The sequence below is a fragment of the Octopus sinensis genome, linkage group LG9 (assembly GCF_006345805.1).
Source record: "Octopus sinensis linkage group LG9, ASM634580v1, whole genome shotgun sequence".
Lineage (NCBI taxonomy): Eukaryota > Metazoa > Mollusca > Cephalopoda > Octopoda > Octopodidae > Octopus > Octopus sinensis.
Window position 1 is genome coordinate 89532488 of NC_043005.1, and position 19454 is coordinate 89551941.

General features: G+C 37.5%; 1 protein-coding gene across 6 annotated transcripts in view; it reads left to right on the forward strand.

Moving 5' to 3' along the window:
- LOC115215524 (formin-like protein) overlaps window positions 1-19454 on the forward strand; it is a 196570-nt gene that overhangs the window by 57756 nt on the left and 119360 nt on the right. For all 6 annotated transcript variants that reach the window (XM_036506083.1, XM_036506084.1, XM_036506085.1 and 3 more), the window contains exon 2: window positions 12619-12702. In XM_036506083.1, the coding sequence (XP_036361976.1) occupies window positions 12619-12702 (84 nt within the window). The remainder of the gene's footprint in view (window positions 1-12618; window positions 12703-19454) is intronic.

Sequence of the window (19454 nt, forward strand, 5' to 3'; positions counted from 1 at the left end):
CTCCACACCCAAGCCAACAATATTTTGTCTGTGAATGTATATACAATGTACATCCTACCAATATGTGTGTGTGTGCATATAATATATATATACACACACACATGCACGCACACAAAACGTTTATGAAACTGGGATAGCAATATAGTTTAAATATTTTTTTCTCTCATATTCAAAACTTTTTACTGTTTGTTGCATTTTCAATAATTATGTCAATATATATATAATAGCAAGAAGGGTTGAAAAAGTTAAATGTATTTAAAATGATGAGGATAATAACGTTAATTGAAGTTGAAGGAACTCTGTATTTCTTCTGTAACAATGGACCTGAGCAAAGTTCTCTGACTCATTTCAATTCACAACCGCCTTTATATAAACAGAAGACAGTTTGGCCAACTGTGTTAGTCATTAGCAAATTTCTACACTTGTACTAAAGGCTCTCTTTTCTTTTCTTTTTCCATTTTGTTTTTGTGGGTGGGTAAAGTTTGTTGGCACTTTTCTTTCAGTAGATAATTCTTTAATTAATATCAGTACAGTAGGTTATTCTTAACTAATCAGACTATGTATTCTAAACGATGGTACCACAGCAAAGGAACTGTTGTACCCAAAGCTGTTTGGTTTAAACATTAGCACCCAAAGCAACATTAATAAGTTTACCATAACCAGTTTTAAAGTTAAGATGGAAATTAAATATTATTATGAGGGGAAACTTATATATATATATATATATATATATATATATATATATATATATATATATAATGTGTGTGTGTGTGCTTCATTTTTGTATCTGGTTTGCAAGATTCTTTTTGTGAATTTGTGTGTTGAAACATTTTGTGTCTGGGGAAAGTTATTGTGCTGATATTATTAACACATGCATTTGTTCAATTAGTCTTTTAACTATGGCCATGCTGGGGTACCACCTTGAAGTGTGATGAATTGTAGGGAAAAATAAAAGAAGCAAAATGTGCAGTAATTTTATATTGGACAATGTATATATATATTTATGAAATAAAATATTTGCATAGTCAACTGGTTTCACTTGTGCTAATCATGACTAAGAAGTTAGCGATAATATTACAAGTTAGCGATAATATTACAACTGTGAAAGGCTAAAACAATGTGATGTGCATTGTGACCAGTGATGTATAACTCCATCCAGTAGTCTGGTTGATACTGTACACATGTCTATGTAGTTAAGATGGAAGAGCTCTGTATGGTCATCATCATTTAACATTGTTCTTCCATACAGCCATGGGTGGAATGGCTCAACAGTATCCAATGCATCAAGGTGCTGTCAAGTGCCAGTATTTGCTTTGGTGTGGTTCCTGCAGTTGGATGCCCTTCATAACACCTGAAAGAGTATGTACTGGGTGCTTTTTCATGGCACCTGCACCAGAAAGGTTTGCAAATAACTTGCAAGAAAAAAGAAAAAGAAAAGCCCTTAGTGCTGAGGTGGTGGTGGCATTGTGCCAGGTGATGAGAATTCAAATTATGATAGAGGAGCAGGAACAGGTGTTTTGCTGTTGGAGATACAATGCTACCTTGCATTATATAAGGGTGGGTTAAAGTAGCTGGAAAGATCTATATCTTTTATCTTTCTTTTACTTGTTTTTTAACTTTTTTAACAAACATAACTTCCTCACAGTTTCTGTCTACCAAATTCATTCACAAGGCATTGGTCAGCCTAGGGCTATAATAGAAGACACATACCAAAGGTGCTGTGCAGTGGGACTGAACCCCAAACCACAAGGTTGTGAAGCAAGCTTCTTAAACTTTTAGTTGTGCATGTGCCTTATATCTATAACCCTACTCACATAAATTTATCTTGAAATTACTGATGGTGAGATGGAGTGAATCATTAAGTTACTGGCTGAAATATAACAGACTAGTTTCTAAATAGAATCAACTTGAGGTCCTTCCAGAATGGCTTTGTCTTTCATCTTTCTACTACTGACCAAAATCAATGATCTGTAATGGTATCCATGTTATTGATTAGATTCCATTCATTCAGTCATTGATGTTGCATCTGTTTATGAAGACTTCTGTTTATTATTTATATTTATTATAAGAGAGAGAAATGAGACCATTTAATGAGATGAAATGAGTACCAGTTAAGCACTGGGGTCGATGTAATCAACTTGCCCCATTCCCTTGAAAAATTTCAGGCGTTGTGCTTTTTGTAGAAAGGATTATTATGAGGGCTGAATTATTCAATTGTTGGTAAAAATATCTTATGGCACTTTACGTTTTGTGTTGAAATCTCACCAAAGTAAGCTTACTTTTAATCTTAAACTGGGTTGATAAAATAAGTACCAATCAAATACTGGGGTTAGTATAAATCACTCCACTCTCTCAGATTTCTGGGTTTGTGCCTAAGAAAGAAATCCAGAGATTGACCAACTCGATTGCACTACCCGAAAGACAATGACATTGCATGGTACCATCCACCCTAAGGTAAATGTACACAGGCTCTACAAGAAGAGTGGTAAAGGTGGACGTGGACTGATTAGTGTACAGGAGTGCATCAATAATGAGAAACATGGCAGAATATTTGGTAAACAGCAAACAAGACACACTACAGTATGCTGCTGGTGCAGAAGGAGTTAACAAAAATAGACTTAAGAGTGCTCATGAAATCCCTTAGTCTTGGGTTCCTCTATATGTTTGCTCTAGCTTTCCCCTATATCAATTCTCAGCAGTCTAGAAGCCCTGCAATTGTCATACTTGCTACTCCTTTTCTTGCATGGTTTAATTCCTGTCCAAATTGTTGGTAACGAAAGCTTTGGAATTCTAAACAGTAACAGGATGTCTTTTTGTGTGTGATAAACTCTTTGACTAGTGGTGTTTATAGATGGTTTGATGTTTTGTGGTATGATATATATTTAACAAATCCACTTATGATGTCATGGTCAGCCCAAGGCTATAGCATTTGCCTAAGGTGCCACTCAGTGGGACTTGAACCTGAAACTGTGTGGTTGGGACACATACTCCTCACCACACAACCATACCTGTGCCTGATATCAGTGCATTTCAAAATTATTCAAATGTTCTTAATTCCCACTGCTGTGCACACGGTTGCATTAGTTTCTGTATGAGGTACTTTACATATATATATATATATTCATTCCACTTGTTGGTCTGGTGGGTACCGGAGTAAATATTCATATATATTTCTGTGCTCTGTTCAGGGTATTACTCAGTAAAGAAAGAGATCTTAGATCAACTTCCTTCATCTAACCATCCCCACTGCTGCCATCAAAGACCTCACCACACTGCAATCAACACTGAGTTCACACTCCCATTAGCACACTTAATCCTGCCTCTGCTCATCCTCACCCCACTCCTCTCATCTGCCGTTTCTACCTCTCCCCACCATCTACAGTTTCTGCATCACTACGGCAATCATGGTTCCTTTCACCTTGGTGGTGGTAGTTGAATCGAGGATAAATTTATGAGGATTCAGTTTCTGAAGGTATTGAGAATAAACTGAAGTTTTGTCTTTAGTCATAGGTTAATCTTTGAACAAACAGTTGTAGTAGCTGCTGCTGCTGCCACTACCACTACTACTGTTATTTCTCAAACGATTGAGATGGCTGATTAGGGAGGGTGTCTGAGGGGGTTGGGAGTGGATGCAAAGAAATTGAATAATCTTTTGCACACTTAGAAAAAAAGGGGGTGGGTGGGTAGGCTTAAATTCTTCATAGTTTTAATTTTAACATTTTAATATTTTTTTTTTTCAGTATTGACTTTTCGCATTCATTATTTTTTTTTTCCTCAGTAAATTAAATTCAGCGTCATTGGCAGGGAAGATAGTATTACCTTCTGTGATGTCATCTGCAAAGAATTCAGTCTGAACTCCCTCATCCCCCTCTTTTTATTTTCAGAAAAGAAAAAAGGAAAATGATCAAAAGTTTTCTAAATTCAATACATTGAGTCTTTTTCGGCACTTTTTCTCTTTTCTTCCATTTTTGTTCTTATTTTGTATTGCTTTAGCAAACATTAGCAGTGCGACTGTAAGTTTTTGTAAGAAGCAAGTTTGTAGTGCCCCCCCCCTCAGTTATCCGGTTAGTGTAGCAGTACATATTTTGCTAATGTCTTCTTATTAGTAAGGGCATAAACACTACAAATCCCCATGTTATCACTTGAGAACATATTTGAAGCTGCAATATTACTTCAATAGCTCAATTGTCTCAGAAAATACTTTCTCAATTCCTGCCAGAAATTCCTTAATTTACTTTGCTATATTCTGTTGTGCCATTTGCAAATGTATGGATTTTGCAACTTCCCTTTAAAAACTTTAATTTGAAATTGAATTAAAAAAGGAAAAAAATTAGCAGTATCATGGTAATTGTTGTTGAGGGTGTATTTACCATCTTTCATCTTCATCATTTAACATCTGTTTTCCATACCGACATGGGATGGAGGATTTGACAGCAGCTGGCAAGGCCAGGAGTCACACTAGGTTTCATAGTCTGTTCTGGCATGGTTTCTACAGCTTGATGCCCTTCCTAATGCCAACCACTTTACAGAATGTACCGGGTGCTTATGCGGCACTATCACTAGTGCTTTTTACATGGCACCAGCATTAATGCTTTTCAAACATGGCACCATCACCAGTGCCTTTTATGTGGTACCATCACCAGTGCCTTTTTTTACAGGGGACCAATTATATATTAGAGTGTTGTTTGATATCATTATAATCTACCATGGGGACATGGTGGAGAGCTTTTGGCTTTCATTGGTTACTGCCTAACAATATATTGTGACAAAGTATCTCAGCGAGCAGAGAGTTGCTCCGGGTTGAGCTGCTACTTCTCTGCTTTGAAAGGTCACAGCTTTGTTAGTACAGGCAGAGCGACAGCTAAACTACTAGATCAATGAAAAATGAGGTTTGATAATATCCATAGTCTCAATTGGTCAAACTTAATCTAGCTGGAAACTTATGACGTTTGCTTCTGATTGAATGTTATGGAGGCAGTGCCTGAGGTCTCTGTCCTCAGAAATAGTGGGCGGAGAAGATGGATGGACATATTGGGTAAAGATTGTTTGCCAACATAACATGGCAGTCCTGGTATAGGACTAATGTTGCTGTAATTTAGCCCTAGGAGACATCGTCTCCAGCTGGCTATACAACACGATCTGTTGGTGAATATCTCATGTGAGAATTAAAATTAGTAATTTTCAGATATATTGGAGTTTTGTAAGCTTGGTCACGCACACACACGCACACACACACACACACACACACACACACACATGAAGGAATAGGGATTTAGAATACAAGAAGGTACCCTATTAGTACTCTGATATGATCCAGATCTCGCCAACCACATTGAATGATAGGGAACTTACAGAATATCGTACTTCATCGATAGGTAAATCCAGAGTTTGCTTCATTGGATTTCATATATATATATATATATATATATTTTCAAAGGTTAGACAGAAAAGGGAAAAATAGACGAGAAATGGGTGAAAACATAACGAACAGTAAAAGGAGACAAAAATGTGAAAGAAGGAACATTTGCAGCTGATTTTCTCATCAGTTGGTTTCCAAGACATCTTAGTGGTTTCGCACCTGTTGCTGTGTGATGATGTCTTGGTTTGCCTATGAAATCTCTTAGAGAACTTTCTTCTTTGACATCTTGTCTGGAATACGCATATTGATTTCACTAAAGCTAGTTCCTTAAAACTTAGTATTCTAGGCACATTTTATTGCTGATGGGTTGACTTTAGTATTGATTTTTTTTTTTGTTTCAAATTGCTTTTTTTTATTTGCAATATTTGTGTCATCATGCTGGTTGTTAGGCTGTAATGTCAGGACATGGATTTGTTATCAGCAGGCATCATATCAATGATTGTGTCATTGAAATCCCTCACATGTCAGCTGAGTCTTTTAATCCCTCTGGGATTGGTTAGAAAAAAGGTGGAGTGATTGGACTGTTATTTATTGAATTAACCACAGGTATGATGTCTGTAGTTTTGAGACCTGACAACCATCATATATTCATTCATTCATTGTTTAATGTCTGTTTGTCTATACAAGTGTAGGTTTCAACAGGGAGTTATTTGAGGCAGGATGTCCATGGTTGGATGCTTCTGTCAACAACTCTGACTTGTTTTCAAATAAGGGATTTTTATTCGAGAAGTCTTCAAACGCACAGAGTGACTGGTCATAATGTGGGACACCAACATTCATGAATGTGTGCACACAGTGTATGAATGTCATAAAATCCATCTGCAATATTTAAAGGCTTTGTAATTAACACATTTATTAAACTCCAATACATTATTACAACACAACAGATACTAGTTTCAAATTTTGACACAAGGCCAGCAACTTTGGGGGTCACGTTTTCTTTGAACCCTTACAATCCTGTTCTGTTCAGCAACTCTGTTGGTACTGCTTCCCTTAGCAGAGCAGTCTTGTGCTTGAGTCCCCCAACTCCTACATGTATTCTTTTCTACTCTAGGCACAAGGCCCAAAACTTTTGGGGAGGGGAGAGTGCCAGTCGATTAGATCGACCTCAGTACGCAACTAGTACTTAATTTATCGACCCCAAAAGGATGAAAGGCAAAGTCGACCTTGGCGGAATTTGAACTCAGAACATAAAGGCAGATGAAATACCGCTAAGCATTTCGCCCAGTTTGCTAAAGTTTCTGCCAGCTCACCACCTTAAATACATATATTATGCTTGTTTGTTTAACATTTTTTTTTTTTCTGTGGTTGCATGGATTTAGATGATGTATTTGAGGCAGGATTTTACAGCAAGATGCTCCTCCTGTCACCGACCCTTACCAAGTAAGGGATATCTCTATTTCACATGTCTTTGAAAGTGCAAAGAAATCAGTCACAACCTCAACAGTGGATGTTGATATCAACACTGTATTGCTCTGGTGGCAACAACTTGGAATATATCAGCATTGATGCACTCACATATTCTCTTCATCAACTTCCCAAACATGGCATTGCTTGGCCTGGGAATATAGTAGAAGATATTTACCCAAAATGTTGTGCAGTGCAATTGAATCTGAAAACACATGGTTGCAAAGCAAGCTTCTTAATTACCACGGCCATGTGTGTGCCTATAGAACTGTGAGCCTCTCTGGTTTTCTGCATGTCAGGCGGAGAGCATACTTACCACTGTACTAGAGAAACCCTCTCCCCCTCTTTCTCCCTCTCTCTCTCTTTATATATATATACACACACACACACACAACACACATGGTGCTCACATGCACACACTGGTGTTCATAAGTATTCATAATGTCTAGAATAAAATTGATTTTTTAAAAAATATTCCTCTTATCACTAATTGGTTTGTAATATCTTTTGTATATTATTTATACTTTATTAATATACACAGTTTCATTTAATTATTAATTTATTTTTACTAAGGATAACAATCAAAATTCACAAAATTATAGGATGACGTGTGTGCAAAATTATTCGTTAACATTTTGTTTAATAGCTAATTGTGAAGCCTTTATTATTAATAATCATATTTGATCTTTTTGTATAACTAGAAAACTAACTTAACACAAATTTTTTTTTATCAATTTGCCCATTCCTCATTGGCAGTCGTCTCTAAAATGTTCAAATTTTTTTGCATCTTTTCTGAATCTGAGCTTTGAAGTGGTACCAAAGGTTTCCATTTGGATCCATGTCTGGTGTTAATATCCTTTTCACTGAGCCATGCAATCACTAATTCCAACATCTGCTTTGCATCATTATCTTGTTGAAAGATCCAATTGTTTCCAAGTGTCAACTCTTCTGCTGGCACTTGAAGATTTTCATCTAATATTTTGACATAATCCTTTATTTTTTTTCATCTGGTCTTTGAAGCAACTAGTCATCCTGGGTTGGTTGCTGAAAAATATTCCCCAAAACATTGTTTCCACCACCATGCTTCACAGTAGAAATGGAGTTTGGGGGTTGAAAAGTTTGCCCAGATTTCTCTCAAAATGTGGGTGTTCTTGATATGGCCCAAAAGTTCAATTCTGATCTCATCAAACCTCAGTGCCTTTGACCAAAACTGAGCAGCTTTCTTTAACATGCTTTTTTGCATAGTTTAGCTGAGCCTTATTGTAGCTGGGCTTGAGCAGGGTTTTTGATTCTTCTTGCTTTGTCACATGCAGAGCCAAATGTCCACAATGCCCTCCTTGTAGCTGCCCAAACTGATTGATGACCTTTTTTGCTGTTGCCCTTAGTCCACACTCCATTCATCTCACCAGCCTTTGCATGAGTTCATCTTACCACTTTCGTTTTCTTCTCATCCTTTCTCTATTTGTCACACAATCGATGGTTTGATATTTCTTAACAATTGATTGCATAGTTAGTATTTTGACAGAAAACCATTTAGAAATCTTCCTGTATCCATTGCCAGACATGTGAGCTCTTACAGTCTTTTTCTCTCAGGTCAACATTGCTCTCTGTTTTTGCTTCTGCAGTTTTTATATACTAATTGAAATCACAAGAAAAAATGTCAATAGTATTGATATGTGTAAGGTTTTATTAATAATTATTAATAATAATATATTTGATATTTTTAATTTTTAATAGTTTTGTATCATTTTAAATCAATTTTTAAACAAAAATAGTTATTAAACAAAATGTTATAAATAATTTTGCACACGTGTCGTCCTATAATTTTTTGAATTGTGTTAAATTCGTTATCTGTTGCAAAAATAGATTAATATACACAATCTCATTTAATTATTAAACTATATACAAAATAATATTAAAAAAAAATATTGTAAACCTATTGGTGACAGGAAGAGTATATTTTTAAATAAAATCAATTTTATTCTAAGTGTTTTGAGCACTGCTACTACTATACACACGAGAAAAACAAGAACCTGTATGCAGCTAGTATAGATGAGAAAAAGTGGCCAATATATGATGAAATGTGTTTGTTGACATAGTTCGGCTATTTTTGACAATTCATTTGTTCATCTCCACACAACAATATAAACAACTTCTAGGTTACTTGGTCCTGAAGATTAACTCACCTGGTTCTGTGTATATAACTAGCATTGCTATGAAATGGTTGTAGTCCATGTTTTAGCTGTTCCATTACTTACTTTCTTGGATATATATATATACTAGCAGCATAGCCCGGCGTTGCCCGGTTATGTAAGAGCCCCTAGTAGGCAACGACTAATCCCTATCTAGTCCTTTCCCTCTAGGGAACGAAGGCGCATGTGTAGGTTGCAATGTCTTCTCTTCACTCGAATGCTTCTGTGTATACGATGTTCCTAGCTGTTCCTTTGGGCGAAAACATGAAAACATCATTGCGCCTCCCAACGCGTGAACAGCCCACGTAGAGTTGACCGTGGGCGAAGCACTGTTCGCCCAACTGTAACCCAGCGACTTGTAGCGTTTGGCCTTGGGATTTATTGATGGAGTTGAGAGTTAAAAAGGTTGAGTTGCGTCCCCTAGACAGTCTGTGGTTTATGTTTCTGATTCTCGACCCCATGTCGAATTTATCAATTTTTTTCAGAACTGGGGCAACTTTTCAAAATTTTCGCTGCATTAGTTTTTAATTATGACATTGGGCTATGTGTGTGTCAAGTTTCATCAGAATCGGTTGAAAGCCGTGGTCAAGGTGAGGGTACAACCTGACAGACACACAGACACACAGACAGACAAACTGCCGTTTATATAGAGATATATATATATATATATATATATATATATATCATCATCATCGTTTAAGGTCCACTTCTCATGCTAGCTTGGGTTGGATGATTTGACTGAGGTCTGGCGAACCAGATGGCTGCTCTAGACTCCAATCTGATCTGGCAGAATTTCTACAGCTGGATGCCCTTCTTAATGCCAACCACTCCGAGAGTGTAGTGGGTGCTTTTACATGCCACTGGCATGAAGGCCAGTCAGGCAGTACTGGCAACGGCCACACTCAAATGGTGCTTTTTAAGTGCACAGGAGCCAGTCCAGCAGCACTGGCAACGACCTTGCTCGAATGTTTTTTTCATGTGCCAGAATTTGTTATTGATTTTTCAAAACTAGAAAAGTTTGGTTCTGTGGCAGAGTATCAGTTCAAGGTTTGAATAGAATCAAAAGAATTTGATTTTTGCTTGCCATGAGGTGTGAGGACCTCCCCCTCCAAAAACTGAAAATAAACTAATCCTTTTTAAAATATTGGCTGATGCCAACTCTTTAATTACTCAGATCTATTTACATCAGATTACACCAGCTTACGTTACTTTGTCTTTTGCTAAGCCTGTGCACCTTTCCACAAGTTTTTCTTTGCAGCTACTCACTGCTCTTACTCTTCTAACTACCATTAGTCGCTGCATGAAAATATTTAGTCTGTAAACAAAACTAGTAACATGCAGAGGAGGTAGGCGTCTGCATAGACTGCTAAAACTATTTTGGGGCAACATCCCCCTCGCCCAAATTTGTATTAGCTACCTTTTATTAAGGGGTTGAGTAAAGGTGTTGCTATTACCTTTTGTTAAAGGAACTGTTAGAGGTGTTAACGTTTAGCTTTTGGTTTTAAGGGAATTACTGTAGGAGATATGACATGTTGAAATAGAGATCTTTGTTAGTTGACTAAGAGATGAGTTGTTAACAAAAATCATTCTGGGTTTCTGTGTTGTGATTTATCATTCTATGAGTGTGTGTGTGTGTGGGGGGTCATTGCTTTTGTTTATCTCCAAGTCAGCCCTGATTGAGCACATCTATGGTCAAAGACATGACAACTCTGCTCATTTCATATTTTCTTTATAAAATCCACAGTATACCGAAGACCACAAATTCAAATGTGTTATTTTTAACTCTGTAGGGTGTCATTCAAGAGGAATTTGTGTGCTCTTTCTGGTCATTGCCTGTTTTTCTGTGGTTTCTATGGCTGGATGCCCTTCCTAACACTAACCACTTTAGAGAGTGTACTGGGTGCTTTTTATGTGGTACCATCACCAGTGCTTTTTACCTGGCATCATAAATATATATATATATATAAATATATATATATATATATATATCTATATATATATATATATATATATATCTATATATATATATATATATATATCTCTATATACGAGGGGCGTTCAATAAGTAATGCCCCTGACCCACTTCCCATAGCAGTAGAGCAACGACACTTGGCACAGAGTTATGCATTTCTCCCATCGTTTGATACAGCTCTGGGAACCGTTTTTGTAGAAGACCCCAGCTTGGTCCTCCAACCATGACGTGACTTCAGAAATCAAGGCTGCATCATCTGGGAAACGCTTTCCTTTCAAAATCAACTTCATGGCTGGGAAGAGGTGAAAATCAGAGGGTGCAAGGGGAGGAGTTCATAGCTGCACGCCTGTGCTTCTGATCTGGCGACACGCGAGTTGTGGGCCGGAGCGTTGTCCTGCAGGAGGAGGATGCCTTTGCTGATCTTGCCCCGCCTCTTGATTTTGATAGCTTCTCTTAATTTCCTCAAAAGTGAAGCATAATAGGCTCCTGTAATTGTGGTACCCATTGCCAGGAAATCTGTCATCACTACTCCGTCCTGGTCCCAGAAGACTGTGAGCATAACCTTGTCAGCGGAGGGCTGCACCCTTGCCTTCTTTGGAGGAGGTGAGTCACGGTGCTTTCACTGCATTGACTGGGCTTTGGTCTATGGATCATAGTGATGGACCCAGGTTTTATCCTGTGTGATCAGTCTTTTGAAAAATTTTGACTCATCTTCTTGGCACATCTCCAAATTCATCCTCGAGCACTCAACGCATTCTTGCTTCTGGAAAGGTGTGAGCAACCTGGAAATCCATCTGGCAGACACCTTTTGCATATGCAAATGGTCATGAATGATAGTTTCCGCAGACCCGGTACTAATCTTGACCTTATGGGCTATTTGGCGAATAGTTATGCGTTGACCTTCCAAAATGGCAGCCTCAACTTGACGGACAGACGTCTCATCAACGGCAGAAGGGGGCGACCAGATCTGGGAGCTGTTTCCACAGAGTTCCGACTATGTTTGAATTCACAATGCCAGCGTTTTACAAGGCCATATGATGGGGCATCATCACCATAAGATACTTTTATTTCATCAAAAGTCTCCCGTGGTGTGCGTCCTTTCAAATACAAAAACCAGATCACTGCTCGACACTCAACAGGCTCCATTTCACACTTGACTCAGTTCAAACACCTGTAAATCAGAAACCACAATTAGTTCAGAGCTGTAATTCGCCACTTAATCTATAGAGGTATAAATAAGTGCACATGCAAAATTTCAGCTAGATCAAACAACTGCAAGTGGGTCAGGGGCATTACTTATTGAACGCCCCTCGTATTTATATATATATATATACATACACATTCCTGAGACTGGTCTCGTGATGCTGAATTCCTGTAACTTGGTAAATGGTGATACCTAACGGGCACTGCATGAAGAATACATCTTTTCACTTGTTTGAAGTTTTATTATTCTTAGATTTAATCTCAATATGTGTCTTCTCTCTAATGGTGTTAATAAAACAATTATGTTATTTTGGCTGGCTACACTACAAAATTACCACATTATTACAAAAATCCTTTAAAATACATCAATTATTATTTTCCAATATTGATTGTTGTTTTTTTAAACAATTTTTTCTTTCTTTCAGGCTTCGATGGATCTACCTCCTGACAAAGCCAAAGTACTCAAAGGTTACGACGATGAGAAAAAATGGGACCTTATCTGTGATCAGGTAATTTCTTCAAGTCATATATGTTTGTTTTTATCATTGTTTATTCTCTTTTTTTTCCATTGCTCTTTTATGATGAAAGTAACAGAAATTAGTTGTGGTTGTTTTTTGGCAAAATGAAATGTTTGGTGGATAAAGCTTGTAGCCTTTTTGTCACCAACCCATTTCTGACTGTTCCTGCTTCTATGATAGACATTTCATGTTCCAACTGCCCAGATCTAGCCTTTCACACCTAACCTTCAATGTCATACTAAAAATAGTCACGTCAAAATCCCAAAGCTATAAGGTAATTCCATAATTAATTCAAAGCAATGTGAATAAATATGCCAATGGGTTAGAGTTAAGATAATCTGAATGCTAAAGAGTTAAGTCAAAAGTGTCCATTAAAATTTTAAGTTCATTTATGTTCCAAACACCAGTTTTAATAATTTCAATAGTGTTTCACTAAATTTGGTGAAATAAACTCTAGCAATGTTTTGCCCCATGCAGAAAGTGCAGGAGCCACTCACGGGTTTCACAAGCTCTTCTAAATCCATTGCAATGTTGGAAACCCTTCCCTGTTGTCAGCAGGTAAGTCAGGGTCACTAGCGGTTCGCCCTTTAGCCTGTGCACTTCACCTGAGTGGGGCAGCGACGACTGAGCTAGTCTACAAAAGAGTTCCACATGTGGTCTCTTATTCTTCATTATTTTCAAAGTTAATTGAGAAAATAGCTATGTGTTTCAATAGAAATATGGTAGTGAAAGCGTTAAAATACTTCTTTCCTAAGCGGAAGATGATAATTAAAAGCTCTGTTTCGCAGATACTAGTTTCTCTATCTTTTGAAACCAGACTTGATGGCTCTGCACTTAACAACAGTGAGCTTGTGTGTCAGATGGTACAGTCTGCTAATGAAATCCTATTTTTGTCATCCCCTTTGTACATGCTTAAAGTTGAGGGGTTCAATTTATGAAAGAATTATTTCATATAAAATCTTCCTGAAAAAAAGAAAGAAAAAAGTGTTTTGTTACTTTTCCCCTACCTATGTTTCTTTATTTTTTCTTTTTTTTCTCTCCGTTGAGCCTGTTTTAATATTTATATAATACAAATGCTGATTATGTTTCATAGATGGCATTTAGCTAGACATTTTCAAAAACCCGCTGAAGCTCTAATCCTTGTTAATGGCCTTAACTAGATTACATCTATTCTACTCACTCAGTTTGAAGCTGTTGTCTACTTTTTTTTTTTTCATCCTCTTGCCTGTTGTTTCATCTCATAAATGTTTCATTCATTGATAGCAGCAGCTCACACTCAGTGGAGTGTGGCTATCTGTGTCACCAGTGGAGACTACTTCAAATATGCATATAGTTCGTTATCTTTTAACTGTTGTTAAGCCCCCACCTCTGGTCCCCACCATAAAAAATGAATTTCATGGCGACCACCCTATCTAATTAGTTCTTAATGACTGGGTTTGTCTCCATTGTAAATGAAATTTGCATTTTATCTGGCGTTTCTAGCAGCATTGTTTCCATGACCTCTGACCCTATACAGTTGCTAACTCTGTATCAACTTACCTGCTTGCTTTATTTCAGCTTAAAAGCAATCATGCTTACAGTGTTCAGAGGAAGATATTATCTGGATATAACATCATCCTAAATAAATAGAAGTTGGGTTTTTTGTGATCTGAGATATCCTTTAACATGTGTTCAGCTATAACAACTTCAAGGAGAGAACATATGAGCTGTGAATTTCATGCCTTTACCAAGAATATATTAGTGTAATAAGGAATTGAACCTGCCATGCAGATTTTACATGTTGAAAGCTTACCACATTTGCTATGGCATTTACCTCTCTACATTCACCCTGTACTAGAATATCATTCATACACCTGGTACAATGCACTTTTCGTATATTTATGCATTCTAGAGATTGCATCAGAAGTAACTATTCACTGATAAGCTAAACCTTAATCACCAACACTTCTTTTAGCTCTAAGAACCCAATCAATCTGTGGCTCTATTCTACAGCAGCTTTATAGCTTCCATGTGATGTAGCCTCTTGCTACCATCTTCTCTGTGTCTCGTGAAACACAAAATTAATCTCTTTTCCTAATCCTTTCTATCAAAACATAAGCTGTTTAGAAGTCCCTCTTTGTCTCTCTATATTCCTCTTTGTCTCTCTATTCTTTTGGTCGATATTCTCCACTAACTTCTTTCCAATATAAGTTACACATCAACTCTACTGACCTCATCCAGTCATAGTGAATTGAACAAACAAGGACAGCCTAAAAGAAGACTATAAGGGCTTCTGCAAAGGCACCCAACCCTAAAACTTTGTGTGTGCATAAAATTCAATGAACTCCTGTTTTCATTAAATTATATTCTACTCCCACTCAATTAGTGCTCCTTATTGCTGATCAACAAACAAACAGGACTATATATCACTTTTTAGAGTTCTCTCTACAGATTTTCTATGAAATTTAGAACCAGCCCTGAAAGTTGTGAGGTTTCATATACGCATACATTACATTGTTTACATAGACGTATTCATAGATGAAACCTCATGAATTTCAGTGTTGGTTCTAAATTATGACCTTTGAACCTCAAAGATATGCCCTGGCACTTGCCTCCATCTATATCTCTCTCTTCTTTTACTCAACCATTCCATTTATATTCTGATCCCTGTCCCTTGTGAGTATGCTCGGCACTTTGCTACCATCTCTATCCTGCTGTCTCCCATTCTCTCTCTCTCCTCCTCCTGCACCTCCCTCAGGTTGGGTAACCATGTATTTCCTTTGCGGCAATGCACCTGTTTCTGTCCTCATTCCTAATCCATCTGTCTGTCTGTCTGTCTCTCTCTCTGGCCAGGTAACCTTGTACCTCCTCTACAGCAAGACACCAGTTTCTCTCTCACTATAACCTTTCATCATCTGACACCAGATCACCTCCTCCAATGCCCCCTCCCCTCTCAAAGGACCTTTGTCTTTCAAGTTACTTGATGACCCTGTCAATGCAGGTGTCACTTAAACATCCAGTCCACACTGTAAAGTGGTTGGCATTTGGAAGAGCATCCAGCTGTAAAAACCATACCAAAACTGACCTCACCTGTGTTCGTACCATGTAAAAAGCACCGAGTCCACTTTGCTGGGTGGTTGGTGTTAGGAAGGAGATCCAGCTGTAAAAATCCTGCCAAAACAGTCACAGAAGTCAGGTGCAGGCTTCTGCCTGGCTGGTTCCTGTCAAACGGTCCCACCCAAATGATGATCTATAGAGATAACTTAAGAGTGATCTTATCGCTCTGCTATCACAGGTAGGACACAGAAATAACTTATAGACCTTTGATATACTTGGTAGTATATTGCAGTTGCAAGGAAATATGGCATCCCTACCAATAATTAATCTTTGCAACTATGACTGTCCATGGCTTTGGCATGACTTGATAAGCTTTCTCCATACAGGTCAGTTTTTGGGTTGTGTTTACTATTATGATCAATTCTTTTCAACTTCATATTCCTTTTTGCATGTCTTTCAATCCCTGTCTAGGTCTTCCATGGTTTCTTTCCCCTTACATTAATAAGCACTATATAAATATATATATAGTGGTCGATGCCAGGTCCGCCTAGCTGGCCCCCATGCTGGTGGCACGTAAAAAGCACTATCCGAATATGGCTGATGCCAGCGCCCCCTGACTGGTTCTTGTGCTGGTGGCACGTAAAAAGCACAATCTGAATGTGATCAATGCCAGGGCTGCCTGACTGGCTCCTGTGCTGGTGGCACGTAAAAAGCACCCACTACACTCTTAGAGTGGTTGGCGTTAGGAAGGGAATCCAGCTGTAGAAACACTGCCAGATCAGATTGGAGCCTGGTGCAGCCTACTGGCTTACCAGACCTCAGTCAAACTGTCCAACCCATACTAGCATGGAAAACGGATGTTAAACGATGATGATATATATATTCGTCATATATATATATATATGGTGTGTGTATACACATATGTATCAGTGTTAAAATTCTATTTTGAGGAATCATTTTTGAACATCTCTGTATCATTTTACATCAACCTGTCCCATTTTCAATGTTACCTTGTCATGGCCATGCTACAACCATTCCTCCCATCCTGGGTATTACTATTCTTGCATTGAGGTTCAGAAAGCTGTGCTTCTCATCATGTTGCAAAATATTTTTCATAAGTAAAAATAAATTACAGCCCCTTTTTTTTCTATTCTCCTTAACTACATTATTTGAAAGTTATTTAGAAGATGGGGCTTACAGAGGCTGGTTATTGACTCTGCATCTTAATATTGCCTGTGCAGCTTAAAGCAGTAGACTCGCTGCCTTTTATTATTGCAGAATGTTGAGGAGGAATGTAGAATATAGTTAGACCCATGTCACCAATTATAAAGTTGGTTTACTTACCAAACATGCAACTAAACTAGGAGCTTCTGGTGGTAACCAAATATAGACTAGAATTTGAAGCCTGGTCGGTAATGTATACCTTATTGTAAAGAGCTCGGATTTCTTTACCTTTTTAATAATTTTTCTGATTATCTCTGTTACAATGGGTTTGACAATCTTAAAATTGTGGTTAGTTGCTTAGAAATAGGGTAATAATAATAATAATAATAATAATAATTCTTTCTAATTTTGGTACAAGGCCAACAATTTTGAGGAGGGGGGGTAAGTTGACCCTTTCACTCATAATAATAATAATAATAATAATAAGGATGATGATGATGATCCTTTCTAACCTAAGCACAAAGCCTGAAATCTGGGGAAAGGGATTAAGTTGATTACAGCGACCCCAGTGCATAACTGGTACTTATCTAATTGACCCTGAAAGGATGAAAGGCAAAGTCAACCTCAGTGAAATTTGAACTCAGAACTTACTACTACTACCACTAATACTATTGATATTAACTCTCCTTTCTACTATAGGCACAAGGTCTGAAATTATGTGGTGGTGGTGGGGGGGAATAGTTGATTACATTGACCCCAGCGCTTGACTAGTACTCATTGTATTGACCCCGAAAGGATGAAACACAAAGTGGACTACGGCAGAATTTGAACTCAGAATGTAAAGGACGGATGGACTGCTGCCAACCATTTTGTATGGCATGCTAACGATTCTGCCAGCTCATCACCTTAATAATAATAATAATAATAATAATATTATTATTATTATTATTATTATTTCTACTCTGGGCATAATGGCTTGAAAACTTTTTGCAGAAGGGGGTTAGTTGATTACATCGACCCCAGTGTGTAACTGGTACTTATTTCATTGACCCTGAAAGGATGAAAGGCAAAATTGACTTCGGCAGAATTTGAACTCAGAATATGAAAATGGATGAAATGCTGTTAAACATTTTATTTGGTGTGCTGATGCCTGTGCCAGCTCACAGCCTTAATAATCCTTTCTATTATAGGTACAAGGCCTGAAATTTTGGAGGAGGGAGCTAGTTAATTTCATCAACCCCCAGTGTTTCACTCCTACATTGACAGTTCGATATTTAAGAGATGAGGAATTATTTACATTTGACGGATATTTGTCCTCATCTTGTTTGTTGTTAACGCAATGTTTCTGTTTTGGCTGAGATACCCTCCTACCTTGACCTTGACAGGATTTGAACTAAGAATGTAGAGCCAAAAGAAATCCTGCTAAGCATTTTTATCAAGTGGGCTAATTGTTTTGCTCTGTTAATAATAATTGAGGACCTGATGAACATGATAATTATAAAGACGATAGGAACTCTAGCTGTTGGCTCTTATATGACTATAGTAGTTTTTTTTTTGTCCATTAAAGATGTTTATAGCGTCTCAGTGTCTTAGATGATTATTCAGCTAAGTCAAAGATTGTGAAACTGCAGGGATCCAGCTCATACTAATGCTTTCAGTAATAAGAGATGTTATTGGGGCCTATTTCTGTAGAGGAAGTTCTGATCAGTTGCTTAAAAACAACTTTTGGTAAAGGTTAGAGGTTTAGATTATTGTTCTGATGCTTATGCTTCCAATGGGTCAGACGGAATTCATTGAGGTAAATTTTCTTCAGCTGGATGCCCTTCCTGTCACCAACCCTCACTTGTTTCCATGTAAGGTAATAGTTTCCCATGGTCAAATATATTTTTCACAGAAGATTAGAAATCAATGACACCAATTATAAGATTGTGTAACTGTTGTAATCCAATGTCAGACTGTTATAGTGTCTACTCCAGTATAGCAGCATAGTTATTTAGACTAGTGAGGCATGACTCTCTATGACCGACTTCTTGACCTCCTACTTCACAGTATTTGTAATGACTATCGCATACCGCTCATCATGATAGAGGGGTGTTCCATTCCATTATTATTATTATCCCCCGTAACAGTAACATCAAAAGGGGACACAGACATATGCATGCACATACATGCACATGCACACCCACCCACCTAGGATGAGTGGACAAACGAAAGAAAGAGGCATTCAACACATTTAGTAGGAGTCACATATATTATTTTTTTTTTTTAGAAAGGTTTGATTTGGCCGCATGGGATTTAGTTTCGTAGGCTTCTTACAGAAACCTGGCTTGTTGGGCTATATTTATATATGTATGTTTATATCTATCTATCTATACACACACACACACATATATATATATATATATATATATATATATATATATATATATATATATGTATGTATGTGTAAAATGTTATTATTATAAAGTCATAAATTTGGGGCAAAACAGATCCATCCTGGTATTTATTTTGCTCCTCCTCTTCCTCTCGAAAGGGTGAAATGA